This window comes from Alligator mississippiensis, chromosome 1 (assembly GCF_030867095.1).
Source record: "Alligator mississippiensis isolate rAllMis1 chromosome 1, rAllMis1, whole genome shotgun sequence".
NCBI lineage: Eukaryota > Metazoa > Chordata > Crocodylia > Alligatoridae > Alligator > Alligator mississippiensis.
In genome coordinates, this window is record NC_081824.1 from 273,551,144 (window position 1) to 273,578,439 (window position 27,296).

The following is a 27,296-nucleotide window of genomic DNA, read 5'->3' on the forward strand; positions in this document are numbered from 1 at the left end:
CTCATTTTCTTTCTGGAATTTTAACATAGCTACAGGAATTCTAAAATGTAACGGTGGGCTTTTATATTACCAATCTCAAAAAAAGAGCCAAGAATGGAATAAACTTGAAAACTTAAATGTTGTCACACACGTTCTTCCAGAACAAGACTGAAGCTGTACTGGTGGGATGTTTTAAGAAGTATACACTAGCTATACCTATATGTTGGCTTTGTGGACTTGGCCAGTGGTCAGCCCATCTGTTTTCACATGCACTTAACATACCTATTAAGGCTAGGGACAAAAATTACACATAAACCGGTATAAGTGATCAGAAACTGGTTCAAATCTGTAACCCAACATAAGTTCAGTGCATACAAACTGCTTTCAAAATGGCTTAAACCAGTTTAAGATAAACCTAGATAGATAATATTGTCAGACTTAACTGATTTAGGGTAAATTGATTTATTGAAATTCTGTCCCAGATCCCCTCCAGATTCAAGTTAATTCACAGTCCCCCAGCATCCCAAAATGCTTTACACCTCCCCCTCAAACCTCCCCTCGCAGGGTGGCTGGGTTAGCCTGGGCCTAAGCAACCTGCTTTAGCTAAGCAGGGAGGCGTCCTATATTGTACCCCTGGCTTCTTGCCTAGGTCACTTCAGGCATGTGGCTACATTTCCAGAATCACAAGTGAATGTCTGTTCACTTGCTTATCAGTTCAATCTACACATCTTAGACTAACCTGTGAAGTTGGAATCAATTGAACCTCGGGCTTTTTGACTGTCTGTACTTAGCCGATATGGGCTTATGTAATTGCCACATTTTTTAAAAAATGTATATGATAGATTTGAAGATGTAGGCCGGGCTCCTGCAGTAAGATTTCCATTAGCATTGAGATCTGCCTTTTCAGAGCCCACTGAAGGATTAGGACCCTCATGTTATCACTGTTTTTGTCACTAGACTATGTAAGGTTATTGTGCAATGTGAATCTTTACTAGCTCAGCTCTACCTAAATAAGTATTTCAAGTGTAATGTGTTCATGTTCTTTCTGTCTCTGTGTTCATTTATTGTTGAAGCTGTGTATAAAAATAATAATAAAAATGTTTCAGGAAGAAATAGTTCCTCATGGCAAAAAGCATCAGCATATTAAAAAGTTAGGGTAAATGAACACTAAAGTCTAGTACATTTTTTGTGGACATGGATTTAGGGTGAAGTCAAAGGTAAAGATAGACAAATAGCTAAATGACCTGAGTTTTTGAGAATATTGTCATTAAAATACTGCAATATGTACTGTAAAAAATGTAAATTCAGACTCTATGACATTTGCAACCTGCACCTAGAGCTTCTAATGAGCAAATAAGGTCACTTGAATGAGTCACTGGAGTGTGATTGCTGAAGGCAAAGATGTTGCTTTGTAGCTCCTTGGTTTTCAGACTGCTTTGAAGTGCAGTTATGTAACTGTCCCTGCCTATTAGAATTCATGCTTTTATACAGCAAATGAAGACAAAGAACTTAATTTAGGATCAGCCAAATGCCAAATTCCATCAAGGTAGTTTATATATTAAGGTCAATATCTGTGAGTAAGAAATACAGCATAGTAATATTGGAACGCATCTTGAAAAACTGATTTGGGTGAGGGGGAGCTATGGCTTTAAAGCAGCATGAATTTGTGTGATATTGGAGAGGCATATTCTTTTTCTTATTTCTATTTTATACTCTTAAGTGAGGGGAGGAAATGTTTCTATGCTGATATTGGTAATTTATTTAATTAATTATGCTGTTTCAGAAGTTTTTAATGAGAGGCAGGCAGTTTGGACTAACACATTTTTTCTGTCTAATTTTGCTTCAGGTTGGAGATGGATGAATAATCCAGTGTCTAGGTCAATCTTTCCTAGCTATGACATTGCATTTAGACTTTTAAACATTAGCATGGAAATCCTTTCATAATTATCCACGGTTGCAATATTGTCAAATTCTTTCTGTGACTTACTGGTTATGACAGATCATTGCCCCAAGCTTTATTTGTAATAAAGAACCTGAGATTTAACCTAGTTTCCTCTACACAACCAAAGAGAAGTTTTGCACATTCTAAATTTTCTTCAATTACTGTAATTTCAGATTGATTTAATATTTATTCACAGAGCAGAGATAGTTGCTAATGTCACCTTTGCAAATGGTTTTTACATGTGAAATTCTTTTTCATAGGTGCTTATTGGTTTATCCAGAAGTTCCCACAGATAACTCATGTAATAATCCAGGGCAAGGGCTGTGGGGATTAACAGATATTCTTGTTACTGATCCATGCTACCATACTGCTGAGATTATTTTCTGTAAATGTAAAGTCTGGAACATGTGCAAATCCAGAAAAAGAAATAATCCAGAAGTGCAAGGACGTAAACAGAATAGTGTCCTTTGTAACACAGACTAGAATAATGCTTAATTAATGCTCAGTATTATGTTTTTCTAGGGAAAAATGATCATACAAATGTAGATTATTTTTTGTTTTAGTTTGTTAAGGTTTTAGTTAACTTGCAAACAAACAGTAGGATGGATTCCAACCAAAAATACTCCTTAAACCCAGGCAGTTCTTTGCTAACTCTTTTAATTAATGAGTCAATATGTGACTATTTTTAAATATACAAATTGCATATTCAGGCACAGGAAATGTAGATGGACTAAAATATATGCTGATGTGTGCCTTAGAGACCTGTTTTGGTCATGTTTTCTGTTTCTCGCTTCATACTTTTTCTATAACTCAATGTGTACCGATTCTACTTAACATTCCACTTTGTGCCAAGACAGGAAAGCCTGGATATGTAAAGAAATGTTTATAGTGTACCTTTTGCCATTTCCTTCTCTGGATAGTTATTTAATGTATGTGATATGTGTGTTTAAATATTGTGTTTTGTAACATTTCACCACTTGCTAGTGATTGATGGTCTTGAAAGTTTTAATTGAAGCATGACATGCACATCTGTGAATTGTATTATTGCCCAATGTGCTTCCTAATTTTGAATTGCAACAGAACTATGGAAATAAAATAAAAAGCTGTTTTTGTTTGTCAGCTCTCCAAAATATAATAGTACAAGATATCTTGGTGTTTTGATAGGTTTTTTTAATCTACATTACATGAAGTTTACCCTTTACTGATCTGTACACTTTTACTTTATGCATTTTTTTTTACTTAGTTTGATTCTCTGATGTGTGAATTTTTAAAATAATTAACTGAGTTAATAAAATTTGATACAGGTTATTCTACTCTGCTGTACAAATGTATCTTTCTGATGTGTAAGAATCCAACTATTCCAATCCTGATGGTTAAAATGCAGGCTGCTGGCTGTGGGTGGCGTTGCTAGGATAAGGCTAGCAATATGTGGTAGGGCAAGACTAGAAAACTAATATTTAATTTTCAATCAAGACAGACAAATATTTTCTGATGGCTGAGTACAGGATTTTCAAAAGTGCTTATGGGAGTTAGGTACTTCACACATTCATACCTCTCCTTAACCTACCAAGGAAGTTTTTCTTTCTTTTCCTACTTCTGCTGTCCTACTCCCTTTACTAAGAATACATAATACAGATTGACCTGATTTGGTGAATGTTTGCTGCATTTTAGAAACATGCACTTTTAATGTTACATTACTGTTAAATTTATTTTGTGCTAATTGTATATTCAGAGTATGTGATGTTTGACTGATATTAGACACAATTTTAATACATTTTATGGTTAATTTTGTAAAGGTCTTTACCTTTTCCACTTTGCATTCCATTTTGAGTCTTGAATCTAGAATGTTTATCTGCCAGGTAAGGTAGGACTGAAAAATCCAGTAAAGGTTTTGATGGAAGCGATTTGCTGCTGATTTATGGATGCTAAAGGCATCCAGAGTCTTCAAAACCAATAACAAAACCCTGTCTGTCCTGTTAGATTAAAGCAAGAATATTAGTTCTTAGAACGTTTTCAGTTGTGAAGACATGAACGTTGTCAGATTAATTAACAAGTGTGGGCTTCTTGGAAAGAATGTTAATCCAGTAACTTCAGTTTTATAAGGAGTTTTTTTCAGTATGCTCTGATTTGAACCAAGCACAGCATAATCTGTTGCTTGTTTTAGAAACATTTACCAGGCGGATAGAACATTTAGGAAACATTATAAATGGCTTCATGAAAAATCGCTTTAAAAAAAAGGAGAAAAAAGAGAAACTAGTTCCCACAAAAAATATATTTTGGTCTATAATAGCTCAAAATAAAATGAAGAATTTGAATAATTATCTTCATTGCATAATATCTTCAAATGTTGTAATTTCAATATTCTGTTATATATCAGCACTGATTTTTCTAAAGTTGCTTTATAGACAAGTTTTGTTTTTTTGGTTTTGTTTTTTTCCCCAGAAAGAAACACCTTTTTCTTTTCTGGACTGATTTATTTAATTCTTTCTATTAATGAAGTGCCATTCTAATGTTCTATTTGCACTTCTCTCTGTAATAGAGGCATTAGCGTCTAATAAATCACCTGTATCATTTGTAGATAGAAAAGTTTAGTCTATATTAGAAAATGTTCTGTTCTTAAACACAAAAAAAAATTTAAGATGACCTCCTTCTAAATAAATGAATTACCACCCTCCTGGAACTTGTTAAAATTCCCCAAACTTCAGACTGGCTAAGGATGGTTGGGGAAAAGTGTTATATACTGTATTTACTCAAATATAAAATTACCCTGATTATAAGACAGCCCTCCCCAATAATTAGATTATTGGAAGGGAAGCCCAGGTAAGCATCAACGTCTGGGGAGCAGGGGGCCACAACTGCCCTGAGAGTGGGAGGAAGGCACATGCACCCTCAGGAGGCCTCAGGTGCCTCTACACTAAAGCTCATAGTATGGAGTGTAAGCAGGAGGAACTGTACCTCCTGATTGCAAGTAAGAACCCAGACTTAGTAGGGCTCACAGAAACCTGGTGGGACCCTACCTACGACTGGGTGGTGGGCATTCGGGGGTACACCCTATATAGAAGAGATAGGAGAGAGAGGAAAGGTGGGGGGGTTATGCTCTATGTCAAAGAGCACCTCACATCATCAAGGATTAGCTTCAGGTTAGAGGAGAGTTGGGCAGAGACATTATGGGTCAAACTACAAGTGGGGGCATGGTGAAAGGGACCTTACAGTGGGTGTCTACTACAGACCACCCAAACAGGGGGAAGAGCTAGACCAGGACTTCTCCAGTCAGCTTATGAAGGCAGTTAGGTCAAGGGATGTTATTGTCATGGGTGACCTAAACTACCCAGACATTTGCTGGGAGGAGCAGACAGCCAGGTCTGACCGCTCGCATAGGTTCCTGGCTGTATTACAGGACCTTCACCTTATCCAGGAAGTGCACAGCCCCACTAGGGGTAACGCCTTGCTGACCCTGGTCCTGGCCATGGGGGATGACCTGGTGAGGGGACTGCAGGTCCTTGTCCATCTGGGCAATAGCGATCATCACCTGCTGGATTTCATTATCCAACGCAGAGCGTCTAGGGCTCGCACCAAGGCTAAAGCCCTTCACTTCAGAAGGGCCAACTTCAATGAGCTTAGGAGACTAGTGGGGTAGGCACTAAGGGCCCAGAAGGTAGAAGAGATGGGAGTCCACAAGAGATGGTTGTACCTTAAGGGGGCGATCCTCCAGGCCCAAAGAATAACAGTCCCTGAGAGAAGCAACGAGGGTAAGAGTGCTCAGAAACCCCCTTGGCTCAGCAAGGGCATACAGGAATGCCTGAGGACTAAAAGGGGGGCGTACAACCAGTGGAAGGGAGGAGCTATCACCAAGGGGGAGTACTCCTCAGCCTAGGAGTGTAGGAGGGCTATTGGGAAAGCCAAGGTAGAGATGGAACTCAGGCTAGCGTCCAGGATTAAGGACAACAAAGTCCTCTTTCAAGTACACTGGGAGCAAGAAGAGGGCACCAGGCAATGTAGGGCCCCTGCAAGACACAAACGGTAATCTGGTGGCCACGCCAGACAAGAAAGCTGATATTTTTAACAGTTTCTTTGCCTCTGTTTTCCAGAACAGGGACCGGGATATCCCACCTACCAGAGGTAGGGACAATCTTGGGGATAGCTCTGTCAAGCCTTCAGTCAGCGTAGATGTAGTTAGGGATCTTCTGGAAGAGCTAGACGTTTTTAAATCTGCAGGTCCAGATGTCCATGTTTGGCATGGGGGTGTGTAGAATTTAAAGTAAAGCACCGGGGTGGTGGTGGTTGTTGGGTTTTTTTTCCCAAACATCTATAAGCAGCCAAGGAATTATCACATTAATGAACACATATATAAAAAAGAAATGGAAGCATTGCAGAACTCTGTAATACAGGAACATGTTGAATTATTTTCTAGATTGGACCTATATGCAATTTAAAATGATAATTTATGATGTCATGTTATCTAAGACTTTTAGAGACTTCCCCACACAATTAAGTGTGTGTGATTATTTCTTGTGGCTTTCTAATTAAAGTAATAATAAATGGTGGAATATTTAATAGAATAGAATAGAATGACATAATGGCTGCCTAAGAAAAACTAACATTGAAATGGAGAGATTTGTAAAGATGCCTACATGGAGGGAAAATATCACAAAGAGAAAATGATATGGGCATGCAAAGGAGTTTGAGTACCAAAATTTTATGGGTATGATGAAAGCCAAAGGACATTGGGAAAAGGTTGAAAAGGAAGAAATACCTTAGCTGAATTTCACTAACTGAAACTGTCATTAAGTAGATAAATGATCATACTAAGTGAGTGAGGACAAATTTTGACCAGTCATCAATGCAGAGTAAGTTAGAGGGGTAGAAAAATAGATATATTATCTTAACAATAATGTGACCTGACCCTGTTATGTCTTATAAAGAGAAAATGTTTTCCTATCTCTTATCCTTCCTATCTCTTCCTTTCTCAACCTCAAGAGACTAGATGACTAGAAAGGTACCATGATATCTTTCAGGGAAATTTCCACTCTTTGTACTCTACATAAAAGCCAATGACACGATGAATTGACATTTGATAGGACCAAGAACAAGTTTCAAGGTATCCAAGGAGAAATGAAAAGTGATTAAAGTGACCTTTAGAAAGTTTTACCACCGCAAAACAAAAATGAAGTAGAAAACAGGCTAACAAGCAGCAGTAAATTAAAAGTGCATTATAGAGCAAGGCCTTGGATTGATTTTTATTTTTAACTAATTATGTTGCCATGGCAGTAATTTTTAGTATGCCTTAGCTACTCCAGTTTGGGTTTAGGAGTTCACCTGATCCCTGAGCTGTTTAAGGGATCAAAGCTCTTTTCTGTCCACATGTTTCGAGAGAGAGAGTACATGCTCCTATGTCATTAGGTGCTGCACTTACCCCAATCTTAAAATTAAGTCCTATTTTATTTAATGGTAGCAGAGTCTTTTCAGAATTGTTACTGCAACGCGTTGGCTCTATTCTACTCATGATCTCACAACAGGGTACCCTCTCCCTGCTGTAATTTGCTACAACATAGTCTGAGGCTCTCTTTTTCTATAAGGCAGAAATGGCTCGTCCAGGATGCTCTGCATGCTAAGCAGGGTGAAGCAGCTGCAGGTTGCTGGGTCAACAGGGCAATGAGATTGATCAGCAGGCACCTGCAGGCAACCCAGGCAGTCAGCTGACTGGAAGGGGGCAGGGCCCTTGGAAGATACAAGCCTGAGGCTTGGGCTAGCAGGCTAGTCTGTCCCTGGTTGCCACAGGGTGAAGACCTCCCAGCAGCAGGTCTCCTTGAGGGACTGTGATGCTGCACATTGATCCCCAGTGAGGCTAGTGGAGCTTGCTAGGATATAGCCCGGGGCTGGGAGGCTAACCTAGGTCTCTTAAGAGAAAAAGTTTTCCCTCTGAAAGGGGCATAGGGCTGTTATAGCCCAGGGGCTTATGTTTATGTTACAGTTGACACCATAGGTTTGAGTTGTGGCTATAGGATATGTGGTATATGGAGGTCCAATTAGTGCCTGGCGGGGCATGCAATCATCTTGACCCCTGCCCAGGACAGGCTCAAGTGACTATTGAGCCTGGAGGAGCAAAGCACAAGGCCACATGGGGCCACACAGTGCCTGAGAGGGGTGCAGGGCATCCAGGGGCATGGTGCCTGAAAAGGCCAAATGAGGGCTAGTGCCTCAAAGCCAGGTTCAATACAGTGGTCACAGGCTAGAAGACCTAGCCAAGAGAAAAGGGGCGGAGGCCAAGGAGCCCAAAGACCTGACAGGACATCATGACTACAGTAACACCTGCGAGGCTTGAGGCATGGTGCAGGGGAGGATTGGAGCCATGTAATTACTCCCTAATGAAGTACTCCCTAATGTCCTTGCAGGACACATTCAACCAGAGAGGCCCAGTGAGGGGCCTGGGACTAGCAGAGCCAGTAGGGTACCAGGGCACCCCACTTGGGCTCCAGTAGGACTGGGACCACAAAGGCCAGTGGGCAGTCTCCCCAATATTATTATTTTTCCAACAGGGCATAACTAGAGATGAGGAAAGGTGCTTTAGAGGCGGAGTGAGTGGGACACAGTTGCAGAGCCACCAGGGTTCCTTATAGCAGCCCCTGGGACCCCGACATGCTACACTCACAAATTAGCAGCAGGGAATTAAAACAAATGCTATTGGCTAGACTTTTCAAGGCTTTTAAATGTGTAGCCAGTTGGGATTACATATGGAATGCAAGGGAGCGGGAAAGAGAAGGAGACAGAATTTTATCCATTCTTTTAAGCTGTTGCATTTGGTTTTAGATACCTGAATAGAAAATGCCAAAGGTAATAGCTATTTTGTAAACTGTAACTAAAATTTCTGATTTCTATACCATTGAAATTTAAACTGCAATGGTGCATTAACTAGGAAATATATGAAACTAGTTTTTTCTTTTAATGACACTATCAGGCTGATCCTCAACTACAGCTTAAGTTATTCTTTTTCATTTCAGTTTTGCACTGTTATGGAAAAGATGGCTGAGGATGCATGCTGGAAGCAGGTGCTTTATTCTTAAAAGTCTTTGATTTGTTTCTTTCAGATTACTCTCTCAGGACATTGTTTTTACATCATCTTTAGTCTTAGTGTATTTCCACACCTTGCCTTTTCCTTCTTTTAATTCTTCATTGTTTGGTCTAGAAAACTGATGACAGCAACAAGGTGCTTAGGCTATGTGTTGGGTGACATAGAAATGGAAGAACATATGACCAGGAGCCCAAAGTATAGTTCTTTAGTGCAAAGGAGCTTCACTACGGTTTTATCCAAGTTCCTGCCCTTTGTTGTTCTTTTGCTAGATTGCCTTTATCTATGCAGTCTCTTCAATCATGATTATACAGGGGGTAATTGGAGTACTGGGCTCCAGCATACAGAGCAGATGACCTGCGTAGGCTTCACAAACCAATTCTGCTACTCCATCTAAGAACTGGCTGGAGAAGGTTTTGTCCTTGAAGGAATAGCGAAGATAGTTACAGTAGCTAAGCTGAAGAAAATGGGATATTTCCAAATGAACGACAAACTCACCATTTAAAAATGCCTTGCCTAGTGGGGCAATTTTATTTGTAATATAGAAGAACCAAGTTACTTTATTTGAATATATTTAATTTGTGATGGATATTTCTGAGAGTCAGACCAGACAGTATAGAAAGAAATGGTCCCTTTATGAATACTTGATAAACCATGGGTTACATCATTTTACAACAGGTCAATGCAAGTTCTGAACTACTGTGCCTATAAAAGAGCTCTTAATTATGCTGGACCATAACCTACATAAATAGTACTGGGATTCTTTTTTCTGTGGTAGAAGTTGAGGAGCAAAATACAAATTATATTATTTTATATGATTTGCATTTACTTAGTGATGTTTTACAGATCATTAAGCATGCATAAGACTAAATTAAAACTTTGCATTAAAGTATGTATTTCAAAATATCATAAAAGCATAGTAATTCAGTAATTAATGTGGTAGATAATGACAGCCTTTCCATTTCAAGCTCTCGATATACAAGAGTTCGTTGGTTTTGCAGGTCCTTTCCATTGTACTTGTTTTAAGAAATTTATAGTCAAGGCATCAAGCTGAACAGAAACCAGGCTTTATTTCTTAGTCGGGATGCAGGTTAGTATTCCCAGTGCTTTGTAGCTGAAACAAAAGAGGCTTCACTGTAAAAGAAAATGCTTCTATTATGTATTTAATTAAAACACGTAGTTATCGTTTCAAGCTTTAATGAAGGCAGCATTCACAAACTTGGATGTTCATCCAGCTCATCAGAGCTTCAGTTTTTCTCTATGAAGTCCAAATTGGAATGAGCATCAGGGTGCTTAGTAAGGAAATACATCTTTCGTACAGAAATCTATAACTTTCTAGGGTTTTTTAACATATTTGACCACTTTATTTAGGATCTTATTTACTGTAGATGTGCCAAATAATGTGTTACGGGTTGGAAAGCAATGGAAATTTTTACTTCTCATAGCTAAGGAGCACTGCTGGACATTTTTATACCCTAGATTAAGAAAAAAGGTTAATTGTTTTAAAACAAACATGGCCATAAAGATTACATTTGCTGTAAATAGTTTTACAGGAATCATTAGAGATGTCAGAGATTTCAGCAACACTGATAAATTATTAAATTTAATGTATACTGTAGATCATAGAAGCAAAGTGTGAAATGCTTGAGGGAGACATTCCCCCGCTACATTCATAAAATATACAGTGGCAAAGCAGCCGAGCCTAGGCTTGGAAAGGTACCAGAGAGAGTAAGTAAAAGTTGTAGTTTATGGTTCTTTCTGTGGTACATGACAATAAACAAGGGGGAATTTAGACATATTTATAAAATAAAGGGGCATATAGGGTTGTGAAAGTGTGCAACTATAACTTAAAACCTTGTGGATCGAAGCTTCTAGTAAAGCACAATTTAGCTGACATTCCAGTGAGAGAGAGATTTTTGTTAGGGCACGCTACGATAGCCTGGGTTCTGTTTGTTCTTTGAGCTAGGGACAGACATTATACATAAACCAGTTTAAGTGATCAGAAACTGGTCTAAACCTGTAATAGCACATATGTTCAATGTACATAAACCAGTTTCAGAATGGCTGAAACTGTTTTAAGATAAACCTGGTTGAATGTGTATCAGGTTTAACTGATTTGGGTCAAACCAGTTTATGCAATGTCTGTCCCTGACCCCTTCCTGGTTTAAGTTCACCCAGAGTCCCCCAGCATCCCAGATGCTTTGCAGCCCTGGGCTGGGCTATGCTGTTTGCTCCAGACAACAGAGCTGGCCCCACCCCTCTATTCCCTAGCCAGAGCTGTGGCTGAGACTGCAGGCACAGCAGTGTCTGCCTGGCTTCCCTCTGCCCCATCCCCTCTCGCTGCTTGCTGCTCAAACAGGGATTCCTTCTATCTCCTACAGCACAGACCCTAGGCATGTGGTATGCTAGCTAATGCTGAGTGGGGTATGTGTCTCCAATTTCACTGGGACAGGACAAAGGAAGACAGAACAGTGTCCACTTAGGGCTTTCTAGACCTAATCAACAGGTCAGCTGGTAATGTCCCCCCATTCCTTCCCTAGAAAAAGCTGTTTAAGAAGGGCTTGAACTAATGAGAGGCTTTTGTTTTGTGGATGGGCTGATAACACAGTGTTATCAGCCCCTGCCATCTCTCTCACCTGTCAGGTTTGCAGATGGTATGAAGAAGCAGGGAGAGGGAGATTGAAAAGCTCAGGATTATCAATAGATGCATGCACTTCACACACCCTTTGCCTCAGAGTGCTAGTCAGGGGCTGGGGGCTGGTAACACTCCTGCCCCTTGAGTAGTAAGCGGGGAAAAGCCTGGGATGGTGCAGGCAGGGTGGGAGCTTACACCCCTTCCTAATCAGTGTGTCCTGCCAGGGCCTGGCCACGCCCCTCTCAGCTCAGCACTGAAAAAGGGAAGGGAGGGATGCTGTAGCACCTCTCGATTTCTAGCTCAAGCCACTGGAGACATGTGCTCCTGCATCTCCTCAGTCCAGAGAGAATGTCTGTGCAGTTGCAAACTGGTTCAACCTAAGCAGGTTAGACTAACCTGCAAAATCTGGGTGACTGGTGCCACCTTAGTCAGGGGGGGCATGTGCCTCCCCCCCCCCCGCCCCACGCTGCGACCAGTCCCTACAACTGAGGAGGGAGTCCCCTCATGGCCAGTCTTGCTGCTCAGGGAGACCCCTGCAGCCAATCCCGCTACAGCCAATCGCTGCGGCCGTTTCTGGGAGTGGCTGCAGCAATCAGCCGGTGCTTGCGGGTAGGGTGGGGCCACTGACACTCTCTCTTGCCCCTCCTGCCCATTGCCTAAGCTGCAAGTGTGGCTAGTCAGGGGGTGCACTGGTACTCTCAGGGGGTGCACATGCAACCCCTATGTATCACCACTTTTGCAAAGAATTAATCAATTCAGACTAACACTTTATGAATGTCTGTCCCTACCCTTGATGGTTAACCCTTGAGAAACCACAAGGTGGCCTTTCTGCTTCTCCTACCATTCCAAAGCATCCTAGTTTCCCCCAAAAAACACTATTAATAAAGGCTTCTTGGCCTTCTATACATCCTTTTCTCAAGTATTATGTCACTATTCCATCCCCACTGTATTTGTATGGATAAAGTTTCTGAAATATTTTGAAGTAACATTTAACTTATGTCTGATCTGCATTTGTGTAATGTCAGTCTCTAAACAATTCCTTTTCTTACTAGAGACTTCAATCAGGAGGATTGTAACTTTCAGGAAAGTTCTTAAGCTTCATCAGCTGATTATAAAGAGAGTGGCATAGAAAGATATAAATGATAGCAATTCTCCTAAAATCAAAACCATTAGACTTTTAGCAGGTCCTTTATCAAAAAGCTGAGCAAACACAGATGCCGCAGAGCAGTTTAAGAGTTGTTGAATAAAAGAACACAGCTTCACTCTGCTCTAATCCTATTAGTACAGGCCTTTATCAAACAAGATTTTCTTTGCTTCAGAATTTAAGGGAGTAGATTATAGAAGACTGTTTCAGATTTTGTTTCCTCTTCATTTCGTGACAAAAGAAAATTAAAGGTAAGGTTGAAAGTTTGTGAAAGACTTCAGGTATGTTTCCATTACTTAAGTTGGGTAGGGGGTGGGGGGGTAGAATGTTAAAGTATGTTGCTGGTATCCAAAAACCAAACTGTACAAAGAGGGAAATTCAAGAGTAGTGATACTTAAATGGAATCCAAGTATGTGAAAGTATAAAAATATACAGTGTAGTCATCTAAACAACTTTAACTTTGCTCATTGGTGATGCTATGTAATAATAACATAAAGCAACCAGCTATACTAGTTTCCTAAAGGTTGTGTCCCGGCATCCTAGGACTCCCTGAAATGGGGTTTCATTACAGATTTTGAATATCCTACTGTGTCAACTGAGATGATGCAGCAAATGTTGCCTGCTGCTATAGAAACATAATGATCCTGTCTTCAGGTCAGGAAGTAGCCTCTGTCCAACCCCTGGCCAGTGAATTAGCTCTTCCCCCTAGCAGATGTAAAGAATGCTATATTGCTTAGTTGTGGTGCGGTGGCACATGGAAGGTTGCCTGTGCCTAATTGGCAGGTTAGCCCATCCATAGTGTCTCACTATAATGGCTAATATAACCAGAACTAAAAATGGTGTCAGTTACTCTGAATCTGAAGGTGCACAGCATGCTCCCTTTGATCACTTCAGCCATACCATTACATCATTTAAATGTGTGCTGTCCTGCATTAGGATAACTGAATTAACTTCTATTGATTTTCTTTTTTCCTTGCTACTTTCAATAAGAATTGCAGGTACAGTTCTCAATTGTTTTCTTTCAACTGGATAACCTTATTTTTATGCAAAAATAAAAATAAAATTAGCAGAAAGTAGGGCAGGGTTGCACCTTAGAGAGTAATTGGTTCAGAGGGAGATGAACTTCTTATAGGTAATAGCCTACTTCATCAGATGCTATAAATGTCACCTGTTCACCTGTGAACGCTCATGCCTTCCTGAGCAATTTAGTCTCTACAGGTATGGGCATATGTACATTTGGAGCTGGTTCAGAAGGGCACCAGCTGTTATGTTCTAATTGTTATGTATGGACAAGCAGGAAACAATACAAATGTAACATAACCATTCCGCTTTTAACAGTGCCTCATCCAGTTTTAAAGATGGACCACTTTTGCTACATTTGTATTATTCCCAGCTTGTCAACACGAAAAAAAATAAAATATAATAGCTGCAGCTCCTTTGACCATTCCCATTTTGAAACAGCTCCAAATGGACATGTGTCCATATCCTAAGGTACACCCTGCCCTATACCTACCTGACTTCAAACTAAGAAAGCTAGCCACCTCTCTGTACAAAGAAGAGAAAGCAAATGCATTTGCCTGACAGATGCTGTAAAATGCCTTCATAAAATATTCCATCCTTCAGTTTCTCTCTCAAATATTACATCTTACTAATAACTTATTTTCTTATTTGAGTAAATATGATCATATTCACTGATGTTGTTGTTTGGTTGTTCGGTGGGAGGAGAAATTATTGTTTATATTGTTAACTGAAAAGTTAGAAATAGCAACACTTTATTGCTTTTGTCTCAGCTAAATGCCCAAGTAGGTTCCCCTGTTAGGCCTCAGGAAAAAGTTTTAATAATCACTTTTTACCAAATCTATTCATCATTTTTCATTATTATCAGATTATTCCATCTGATCAGACTCACTGTTATTTTATACCTGCAATAGCTTGGTAACAAACTTTCCTTTCTGAGTACTGTTATTCTGATTTATTTTTTTTCTTAAAACCAGTTTATGCTTTCTTAGTTGCCAGCACTCTCACTTGAATGCTTAGTTGCCAGCACTCTCACTTGAACCATGCACATGCAAGTTGGCAGCATGTCCAGTGTTCAGGCAGCTGAACAATTTGAATAAATTACTTTCAGATAATTGATATTTTTTCTATTGAATGTGTTTTAATCCAATTCAGATTATTTGCCGGGGGGGGGGGGGTTATTTTCCATTGAGTTATTGATGTAAGTTAAACATAAAACTCATAAAAAGTCGAGATGATACCAGGTAATTTTCAACTTTCCTTTGAATCTGTAAAAAAAGTTCTGCAATATATATGGCAACATACTACCAGAATTTCCAAAACATTAGAAGAGGCTTAAAACAAACTGAACGTTTGGGGTATGACCAAATATCTTTTCCGACTCCATCCAAAGTTCTGTTCTGTTTTTGCACCCATTTAGAAATGGACTAATTTGGTTTGAAATTACTTCTAGTATTTTTGTGAATTTAACAAAAATCTGTAATCATTCCTTAATAAATATTTCAAGTATAAAATTGTCCTGGATTCTGATGCACCAGAATATGGAGGCCATCAAAGACTGGATCATGGCACAGAATACTTTACTGAACAGTATCCACATAATTATCAACCTAATTCACTTTTGGTAAGTAGGATTTTTCTTTCTAGTATAGTAAAAGCTCTGTTATCCGGCATCCATGGGGAATGGAGGGTGCCGGTTAATCAAATATGCCAGTTATCTGAGAGTTATACTTAGCCATAGTTGCAGGATGGGTGAGATATTCAGCAGTAAAGTCATGATACAGCACAAGCACAATGCTATCACAATGGCGGATTTTTACAATTAAGACTGCTGCTAGCAGCACCGCTCAGCAGTATCCTGAAGCTTCCATAAACAACAGGTCTATGAAAAGTGCATGGCAAGATGTAGTGCTGTCTATGACAGATGCTGGTTAATAGAGCATTCCAGATGGTAAAGTGCCGGATAACACAACTTTTACTGTAGATAACTAACTTTTAAAGTCATATAACTTTCAAAGTAATTTTAAAGTATTCGTCATTGACTGAAAAGAACTCTAGATATGTTTGAGTATGTACTTGGAATGTTTTTCAAAAATGCCCTTTGCATGAAGACAACAACTGAAATTAAAGGTTATTGGTGATGATGTTCTGATTGGTTTTATGACTTTAATGCAAGTATTTTTTTTACATTTTTAAGTTGCATGCATCTTCATAGGACAAACTTACCATGCTATAAAGATTATTTGCAGAGAAACACGCATGAAACCATTTTATCACGCATTTGACTTGTGCCACTGTGAATATTATCATTCATTTGCTTCATTTTCATTTTTTAATAACCTGCATGTGTGTGTTAACACTGTAGAAACTACTGTGTACATATAGTTTCATCCCTCCCCTTATTTTTTACGAGCAAATCCATAAACACTGGACAATAGAAAATTATGTATTTACAAGAAGTTTCTCTCTCCTCATCTTGCAAAGAGATTTGGGAAGTATATTGCCATTCCTCTGTTCTTTTATTTACATCTATGTGTACATATATGTGTATTATAGATAGATTAATCTACTAATGATATTATAATATACATGATATCTCATTTATAATTTATTAATATAGATTCACTCAAGTATCATGTGCGGAGTGATTTGGTCTAAGCCAGGTTTGTAGTGGAAAACTGTTTACATCACCAAAAATACCAACAGAGCTGGCATCTTGCATGTAGACTTGACAGAAGCTAAGATTTGAAAATTATACAGACATTTTTTACTTTCTGCTTCCAGAGTGAGCCAAGTGGGTCAGTACTGAACTGTGTGGGTTTGTCTGGGTGAGAAAGTTTGTACTGTATCTATATACAATAGGTTATATTTTACTATTATCATTATATAGTAGGCTACAGTGCATCCCTGAGAGTGACAATAATGTTTCTGCTTGTGCCATATACCTTCCACAGTTAAATGGGAGGACTTCAGTCCCCAGAGTCATCACTTGGGACCTTACTTAAACAAAAAAAATTGATTTTATACATTGATGAGCTCAAGAAGGTTTTGTATATTTTTTCAGGCTATCAACATTTTTAAAGAACATTTCATTACAGAAAAAGATGACTTTCTAGGCACCTTGCATCAGCTTTTTTAAGGCCTTTCTGAACATTTTTTCTTTTTTTTAAATATCTAAGCATCACAGGGTTTTTATGGTGCAGGTGAGTATTTACACTCATTTTACACATAGGGAAAAGTGCAGATCGAGATGGCCTCCCTAAAGGTCCTATAGTGCTCCAGAAATCCTAGTTTCATCCCAGTCCAATCTACTATCTTGGTGAAAATTAACATTCCGCTGCTTTACTACTAAAATAACAATTGTGAGCCTTATTAACCTCAACTTGGAATTTAACTACTACATTCAGATGACAAATACAGCAAATTAAAAAAAAAATAGCTTAATGTAACTTGCAAAGGTGAAATCTGGTATGAGCATGTGGAAGATAAAGCATGTGACATGCCAATAAGCAAAACGGCTAATACGTCCTTACAGCACAAGCTCTGGCATGGCAATGGCACTTCTGTGTCAGTAGAAAACCAGAGAGTGTGGGTCACATTGCTTTCTTGTATCTCCCAGAGAGCCAATTCACAGACCAGCTTCGATGGCAAGCCCAGAAGATGCTATCTAAACCACCTACAGGTAAAGTGGCACCAGTAACCATGGTGGGGAAAATGATGATAAAAACAATGAGACAAAATGTTAGCACTTAAATAAGGCAGAATCTGTTTGGTTGTTTAAACCTTCCATAACTATTTTATGGTTAATCCTTTACAAATATCAGTTAAGACCCCAATTTTCAGTTAATCATTTCTCTTTGTTTGAGGACTATTAGATATTACTTGAGATTTTGCAAATCTAACTAGATAATTTGACCTTACAGCTTCCATTAAAACTAATCAAAGTTGTGTAGCTAAATCTCTTTTAGCCAGCATTTAAAGTTTAAACATTTTTAAATAATATTAAATTAGCTTGTTCTTTTGAACTAAAATGTCCTTATTTTAAAAATATGAATTATTCTCAGTTATAAGAAACTTTTATTATGATATGCACTCATTAAGTAAGGTTGCTCCCAGAAGCTTTAAAAAAAACTAAAATAAAGCCCATCTGCAGAAGGTGCTCAGAACCCTATACAAAAGAATAGAATCATATGCAAAATCATATGTAGTAATAACCATGCAAGATTACACAAATATAGGTATCTAATTTAAAATGGGAGATAATGTGGCATATGTCACTCTAAAGAATGTAATTTTTTATAGCGTATAAAACTGAGGAAGAATTAAGTAGAGCATACCTAGAGGGAAGAAAAACATGAAAAGTGACATCTGCAACATAAGTACATAGGTACATTGAGATGTTAGATTTCTATTGGCCTAACTAGGGTTAGGTTAATCTAAGTGCCAATTTGTACTGATGTTCGGGGATGTTAAATTAGGCCAGCCATTTTTTGCCCAATCTAAATTATTCACCTGAGGAGGTGTACTAAGTTAGATGAGGAATGGGTTAGCCTAATCTACCAAATACCTGCACATGTTCAAAGCTCATTCCCAGGGCTGGAAAAGCCCAGTTTCTTGCCCCAGCCTGGGGCTGCCTTCTAACTACCCCTCCAGCCCTAACCGAACCATTTTAGCCCCGCAGCTCCCCACCACTAGATGGACAACTTCCACCCTCCTCTCCACCCCTGCCAAACCAGCTTCCCTGTGGATAAGTTGGTCCCTGCTCTGATCCTGCCTGCCCGTTTCTTCACCAGATTACTGAGATTGGGTTTCTGGCATAACTCCTAGCACTATTAAATGTGTACACAAGCTGCTCCCGATTCACTATCACATGGGTTAAAGAAAGCTGCCTGATCATAAATCAGGTGTGATAAAAGTTTGCATGTACCCTTAGAGTGGGAGAATAACTTTGGTCGTCGGCAGAATACAAGCAAGCTGATGATATGTGAGCATAGGTAACTCTGATAACTGTAAGGGCTAGGTTTCAAAACCATTGAGAACTCGTTTATAAAACCTTATCTAACTTGATTATAGCTTGCTAATTTTGCCATTTTGCTACTCATCCCTATTTCTGGCTGATTGGTAAACAGATTAAACATAATTCTAAAATGTAACCTTATGTAACTTCCCATTGTTTTAAGCGTTTGCCATGATGCAAACTGGCCTACTAGTATTTTTATTTTCTATTACCTGGTTGCTAATCTTTGACAGTACCTTATCCCATGACTTTTTCCCTAATAGACTAATTTCAAAGGTGTTATAAATGTTTATGCGTTTGTTTTAAAATGGTCTGGCGAAGGGGAATGGAGATGTAATTAAAGTTCCTGCTAGTTCTAATTGATAGCATATTAATTGTATTTCCAGTTATGTTAAATATACCTGATATTCCTTTACTTGCAAAGGAGACATGGAACTTATCAGCTGGTAATGCATGTATGAGTGACTTTGGCATTTCAAAAAAAGCAAAAATAGAACATTGATGTAAAAGGTATTTAAATCAATGCCTATCATTAGTTTGCTTACTCACATTAATTGCAGTCAGAAAATGGGACTTTTAATGGAAGTTGATTTATAAAATGGAATAAGAGAACCATAAATCTTTTGACTGTTTAGGGCTTTCCTTAGCAATCTTTCCTGCATACAAGAGAATATTGTACCTTACATTACAGAACAAGTTCTATATTTCATCATGTACTTCTGTTAACAGCTCTTCCCTACTTCAGAGCATCAACAGTGGCCACTAAGCTATTGTACAGGGCAGTTGCCTAATATAACTACAGAAGCTTATGTAGATTTCTAAGTGTAGATATTTTGCTATTGTAGCTATTGTACAGGGCAGTTGTCTCATATAACTACAGAAGCTTATGTAGATTTCTAAGTGTAGATATTTTGCTAGCATTTTTTGTCCAGAGTAATATAATGTGCTGCAGTCTATGTTCAGTAAGTTGTCTACAGGAATACTGACCCTTCTGATAAGTCATTGGCAAAATGGTATAGATTTTATTTTTTTTTTAATTAATAAAAAAAAATAATTGTGTCAGTAAAACTTGAGCACAGGGAGTTCATTTTCTTGAGTTGTGCCAAAAACATGTTGAAAAAAATACTTTTAAAAGAACTAGTCAATTTCTTTTATGTACTGACCCAGATACATTAAAGCATCCTATACCTGCTTATTTAAGGTATCTGACTATGTTTTATTTAAATAAAACTGAATGTGAATTGCTGTTAAGAAAATCCTTATTGATGCTTTTCACCTTGTTTCTAGACTTATAATACTCAATATTAGCATGCAGTTTTCTGCACCCTAGAGACGATTGATAGACAAAAGCACTCTTGTAGCCTGAAATGCACTTGGAGACCCTAAGCTTTGAATATAGTGATTTGAATAACTTCCATGAGAAGGATTTGTGTATTGACTTTTAAGGGTCTGATGTAGGCTTTAACTGACTGTTTCTCCCCCCTTCCACCCCCTGCGCATAAAGATTATGGTGAAGAAGCTTTGTAGTTGGAAAATTAACTGATTTAAAGGGGAATGGGATAAATCTTTAATACCAGCAAGCTCTTTTGATATTTTACCTCCTGTTGTGTACCTGATTATTGAGGCTTTCTACATTTTATTCACTCTTGTACATAGATTATTTGACTTCTGAAGGAAAGAAGAACAGTGTAGAATGACTTCGAAAACAGTGTGGTTGCCATGCTTTCCAAAAATTCACAATTTTAAATAAATAACACTGAAGAATAATAAAGCAATTTGGGTTTAAGAGTTATTGGTTGTAGTTGTGTTGGTCTAAGGACATAGGCAGACATTTGGGTTGATGCGATATCTTGTATTAGACCAAATAAATAATTGGGAAAATTGTTCTTTGCAAGCTTTCAGGCACAAACACCCTTCTTCAGGCATAAGGAGAATTTGATGGTGTTTGTGTAATACTTGGAAGTTACTTTACCTAAATTAACTGAGACAATTCTGAAAAGTGAGTTTCTGCATATTCATATATTTATATCATTTATAGCTGTAAATTATACAACAAATGGGAAACAAACTTCATTTTAAGTGCAGCTTTTCTCCCATTTTAGTAAGCAACCGGAAATCATGTTGTATGTGTAAAAGGTTTAGTCGGGTGCCTGATTAAAATGATTGACAGTCACACCAAGACCTTCAACATGTATGTCTAGGCAAAAGTATGGAGGAGTGGGGGCTGCCCAGGACCTACCATCCCCATCCTCCTTAGACCACTGAGAGAGAGTCCGAAGGCCAAACTGAGTCCAGAAGTTCAATGCCTTAATGGTTATAGCTTCTGCCAGAGAGCAAAAGATAAGAACTGCTGTTGACTGCCTAATGCCTCAGCAAGGGCACATTTTTGTTAGGGTAATGTCCCCTTAGCCTTTCTCCAACCAAGGAGTACCCACAAGGCAGTGGGGCCTAAGTTTTTGAGGTGCCCTCTACTCTACCTTACTCTAGAGATTGAAACATTGTGATATTTTATAGGAGCTACCCTGCCATGAATAGCCCCACCATGTTGCCACCAGGCATCCAGTTAGATGCAGTTTATAGTTATACCCAGGACCAGCTGCCATTTACTATCTTACAAAATGTTACTTAAAATATATTTGAGATTACAAAAAAACAAATCATGTGCATAAATGAAACTTATTCAGTTCTTTAATCACTGATGGTTAATTCTGTTTTCAGTGCAGTATCAGTGCCAGCTAAGATCAGTATAGATGTATGGTCCTCTCCTTGGACCATAACCTAGTCATATTGGAGAGGCTTCCAATGACCCTCAGAGCCATGTCATCTGGAGTCTTATACTGCTGGTAAGGTCTCCCCTGGTGAACAGATTTGAGGCAAGATCCCAGACTAAGCATGGTCCAAACTCCTGAAGACCCCAATGGCAGAACAGGCATACTTGAGGTCTATATTAGTGCCAGAGCCTGTGATCATACCAATGTTGATATCACTTGAGTCCAGATGGCTGCTGAATGGATCACCATTTAGTCAGATCAATCAGGGACATGCAGCTTGCGCCACAATACTGTAAACAATTGAAAGGAATGCAGAAGAGATTTAACATCAAGGCACTCCAAAACCAAGCTATATACAAGGCTCTTCAGCAATGCCTTACTGAGAGGCTGTCTGACCTACCTGACAACATCAAGGACATCCAGGAACATAGGAAGGAACTTAAGAACGTTATTCACAAGGCATGCACTGAATCAATTGGATATGCCTCTTAGCATCACCAAGATTGGTTTGACAAGAATAATGAGGAAACCCTAGCACTTATCCATCAGAATAGAATCATGTTCTGAAGTTGACAAAATTAACCCTCCAGTATGACTACCACACAGCCCTTGCAGTGGATCAGAGACAGACCCATGTACCATCTGTAATGGTGTCAAGTGGGGCTGTGTCATCACCCCAACCCTTTTCTCCATCTATCTTGCTGTGATTTTGATTCTCATCCATAACCGCCTTCCTCCTGGAATTGGGGTTGAGTATTGAATGGATGGTCAACTTTTCAACCTGTGGTGCCTCCACAGCCAAATAAAAGTTACCAAGACTGGCATCACCTACCTTCAATACACCGATGACTGTTATCCTCATGTACACCGAGACCAATCCGCAGTCCACCCTCGACCTTTTTTCAGGTGCCTATCATAGCTTGGGACTTTTAATATTGGGAAGACCAAAGTGCTTCATCAGCCTGGCCCAGCACAAGCTACCCTCCCTCCCCCCACAAATTGCCATTGACGGAGAACCCCTGGATAACATCAAGCATTTCCCATACCTTGGCAGCCACCTCTCCCAGTCAGTCAGTCTTGATATAGAAATTGAACATACGATTCACTGTACCAGCATATCTTTTGGAAAGTTTATCTGCCATGTCTTTGTCGACCAAGATGGGCAAGTGGAAACTAAGATCCTGGTCTACAATGCACTGGTTATCCCCATACTCGTACAGGTGTAAGATGTGGGTGACATATGTTAGGGGATTCAGGCCAGTGTTTGATTAGCTCTGTCACTTACGGCACTGAATTGGTGGCTCATGTTCATTTTGTTGTCTATCACGACATCCAGGTCTCATTCAGTTGTGGTGCTGGCAAGTATAGCACTGCTGAGCCTGTAAGTGTGTTCTGGATTATTTCTCCCCAGATGGCTCTATCTTAACCTGATATTCTTAATTGTTTGATACGAAGAAATGTAGATATTGAAGCCATCTTAACCTGGAATGGTTCCATCAGCATTGCCTCAGAAAGATCCTTCCCATTAGATGGGAAGACCACAGCACCAATGCCAGCATCTTCTCTGCAGCTAACATAACCAACATTGAGGCAAAGATCATGAAATATCAACTCACCTGGGCTGGCTATTGTGTGTGAATGGCTAACACTCGTCTCCCACAGCAAGTCCTCTTCTCTCAACTCAGTCATGATAAGTGGACCCACAAACGATAGAGGAAGTACTACAAGGACACCCTGAAAGCATACCTGAAGAAGGGCAGCATCAAGCTTTACAACCTGGGAAATGCGTGCTGGCTGGTAACAGGTCTCAATGGTGCTGCACCATACATCAGACTACAGTCCACTTCAAAGAGAACTGTCTTGCTCAGAAAGTCAAGAAACAGCAGAGAAGGAAGCAAAGCACACAACATCCTGACCAACAGCTATCTCCCCTCCCCGTCTCCCAAGGCATCACCTGTCGTATCTGTGGAAAAACGTGCAGAGTATGGATTGCACTCTTCAGCCATCTTTAAACTGACTAATAATATTAATATTGGTGCACAACTATAATTTATCATATAGTTCATTGGGCTGAGCCCCAGCAGAATCAGCAGCATTTCCAGCCATGGTGACCCCATATTTCAGCACTGCTCAATATGCGTATGTACGCAATACCCTTTAGGGCTCCATGTGCTAATTAGCTCCCCCATGCATGACTGGAGGCAGGTGTTCTTGTTATGAGTATGCGGATCCTCCAAAAATGTATATGCAGATGAGGCGCAAGGCAACCTGGTCTGGCTTCACCTCATTGAGGGCAGAACCACACATATGCAACAGGCTGAGAGGAGGCAAAAGGGATCTGGGTAAACTGTTTGGGGCCATGTTTGGTGATGTTTGCCAGACATTTTAAGGCTGCTGAAGAAATAGGAATCATAGGTAATGAGAAAGAAAAGGTGCCTGTACACAAGCAATTCCAGCCTGTCAGAGCAGACTTGATTAATCAGGTTGCCTTGCGCCTCATCTGCATAGACATTTTTAGAGGATCCGCATACTCATAACAAGACTTGATTAATCAAGTCTGCTGCAGTGTGGCAATTACTGTGCTCTAGTAGCCTCCTACATCTCGTGTATAAGCATCCCTGTGCTTAAAAATGGTGGTGGGTGTGTGTGTGAACTAAAGCTCATTTAAGTACCCCCACTGCCATTTTTAAGTACAAGATGTGGCCGCTCTGAGCTGCTCTAATTCAAGTGCTGTCCCCTCCTCTACCCCCAGAGTATGTGTAAAAGTGCCCAAAGGCACAGCTCAGCTGTGGGAATGAATAGGAAATTGAAATTACTTCCATTGTAGTGGCTCAGTATGACTTGGAAAAAGAATTGGCACTGAGGGGGACTGAAAGCAGTGGGCATTACTATATATCTTCCTCAGATGGGCTATATGAACCTATCCATGTGGTAGGTTCCCATCAGCTTGCTTGCCCAATACGGGTCATGTGTCTTAGTCATGCTTGATGTTGGCTGCATTTAATTAACTTCATAGATGGTTTCCATTAATGAGCACATACTGCTTTTGGCAGGAGTTTAATGATAGACAACATATTTAATGAGGTTTCCTTGTCTGTAAATGTAAGGCAAGGAGCTTTTCCCCATCGTCTGGTATTCAGACAAATGCAATACCTGTATTGGCAGTAGGTTACTACCCTTTTCCTGAAGCTATTTACATGAATGGATCCACTCTACCTACAGAAATACAAATATGCTGGTAGAAATCAGAATAATGATAATAGATACTAATGTAACATAAAATATATTCTGATTCAGAAGTCCCAGAATAGATTGAAATAGAAACTTTATGTTTTTTAAAATATGATAAAAATATTCCTTCCCCAAAATGTTTAGTCTCAAAAGGTGAGTAATATAGAAATCTTGGACAAGATTGGGCAAAAATTGCAATTTTTATCTATTTGATTATAATCTACGTGTCTGGTATCTCTATCTTCTCTGTAATCCCCATGGCGGATATAACTCGTGAAATTGAATCTTTCATAGATTTAATGATGCAAAGTTCAAAGATCACATTTTCTCATAACCCTGTCATAGGCTCACTGTTCCTCAATGCAACCCAACCTCACAATGTCATCTTTTATTATTAGTTCCTATCCCCCTAGAAGAGGGCAGAGAAGGGTTAGGGTTATCCCATATTATAAATGTGGCAGGTTTGGAAAGTTCCACCCTGTCTGCTGTAATGAACACACTCTTGGACCTGCTCTCCACCCAGTGCTTACCCAGGTTTAAGCAGTGTCCAGATACTCTCTCTAGTTTTCACCTCTTTGGAGACAACATAACAGTTAAAGTAAGAGATGAGCAGGTTTTCTAAGGAAGTTTCTGAGTACAAACACTTGAAGTATGCAAGAAATGTAGACCCAGGCAAAACATAAACTTATGGGTAATATCTGCCCTCTCACCATCTCTTTTAAGAGACTACAGCATTACAAAGAGTTTGTGTTTTGGAAAGAAAACCGTATCATTCTAGCTTGCTCTTTAAGTGCGTTGTTTTTTGTGGTGATCTGTCGCTGTCTGGCACAAAGGGCAGGCTTCTTCTAAAATCAGTTAGTGGCATGTTCCCCAGCTTCACTTTTTCTATGAAAATTTTCTGTACTTGAGCCCATGGCCATCAGAGGGTCATTGAGGGTGAAAACAGATGTTGCCTTTTGTTGCCTTGGTGCCTCCATAAAAATTGTTATGGTAGCACAAAAGCCAAGCAAACAGATGGCCATGCCCTTTGCCTGTATCATAAATGCCCCAAATTTGGGGCCATGACAAAGGTGATATTAATTGTGTTGCTATTTAGTGGTGAATGTTTATTCACTTTCTAAAGGGGCAGTCCAGCCAGCCTTGAGCTGCTCACACTTTCCAGCCCACCCAGTCAGGTGCTCTGGGGGACCGAGAGTGGCCTGATCCTGCACAAGAATTCCTAGGGTGCTCAGCATCGGGTCCCTTAAGCCCTAGAAACACCTGCCCAGTAGGGCAATGCAAACCTTTGGCAGCTGATTCGATTTGGAGGAGATTTGGCCCAATTCGGCAACCAAACCTCCAAATCCAAATAGATTCAAGAGACCTATTAAGAGGTTTGAATCAATTTGGGAGCCTCTGAATCAATTCAAAAAAGATTCATAAAGATTTGGAGATTTGAAAGGCAGACATGCAGGAAACAAAGACTGCGAAGAGGGAGGTGGAGGCAGCGGGGGCGGGGAAGACTGCTCTGATGATAACATTTGTAGCTGGCCAGTGACTGTGATCTTTCCCTGAGTTCCTTTCCAATCACAGTGCTCTGGCAGACAGACGTAGAAATAACATATAAGGCTGTGTCTGAAGTGATCTGTGCCTTTTGTGAGCTGTCTCTTGGACCAGCAGTGTCTGAAAGGCTCTGGCTTGCTATTTAGTCTCTTGGTAGCTGGTCTCTCTCTTATTTTGAGTTTTCCTGGACAGTGTGTCATCACTGTGCACTACAGGGAAGCACAACATATATTACAGACACATACACATTTTGCACCGCACTAAGCATTATGAAGTGTGCTGGAAAGGCAGGTGCCAGGTCTTCTGGCAGGGGAGGGAGAGGGGGCAGAGGGAGAGCTGCAAGTTCCTGTACCTGTCCCCCCTGCCCCCCGATAGACACACCCTCCAGTAGATTTATGAAGTGAAGTTTGTAGGCATCTGACTCCCCAGGTACCTCTCCACTTTTACCTGTTACACCCCCACCTCCCCCTTACAGCCTCTCTCACCCCCTGATGACTCAATTTACATTTTCACTGACTGGCTTTCTTACCTGCAGCCCAGTCTCTGGCTTCTTTACTATTCATTTCATCCATGAGGAGCACACACCAACTGCAGATGCTTCCTCAGCCTGACAAAGGGTTTTTAAACCCAAAAGCTTGCTAAGATATATTTCTCCAACTCTTCAGTTGGTCTAATAAAAGATATCAGATTGACCCAAAGAACCTTGTCTGCCTATGTCCTTAAACCAACACGGCTACAACCTACACCCTTTGACACACACAAGTGATATGAGTTTTGCTTTCAACAGTTGGAGGGGCACTTTCACAGAAACCCTTGTACCTATCTCCTTGAAACTTGACAGGCTTCATGCCCTCAAAAGGGGCTAACATCCCTGATGTTTTCGTCAAAATCGGCAAAAAAATGACAAAATTATAGGTATTTTAGCGATTCCCCATTATAGCATACGGCCAAA

At 39.8% G+C, this 27,296-nt stretch overlaps 1 protein-coding gene across 3 annotated transcripts in view; it reads left to right on the forward strand.

The window, feature by feature from the left end:
* Positions 1 to 27,296, forward strand: part of GBE1 (1,4-alpha-glucan branching enzyme 1) — a 341,386-nt gene that overhangs the window by 305,919 nt on the left and 8,171 nt on the right. For 2 of the 3 annotated variants that reach the window (XM_059720624.1, XM_059720626.1), the window contains 2 exons: positions 15,288 to 15,407; positions 17,403 to 17,465. In XM_059720624.1, the coding sequence (XP_059576607.1) occupies positions 15,288 to 15,407; positions 17,403 to 17,465 (183 nt within the window). The remainder of the gene's footprint in view (positions 1 to 15,287; positions 15,408 to 17,402; positions 17,466 to 27,296) is intronic. The other variant, XM_059720625.1, reaches the window with a different exon arrangement.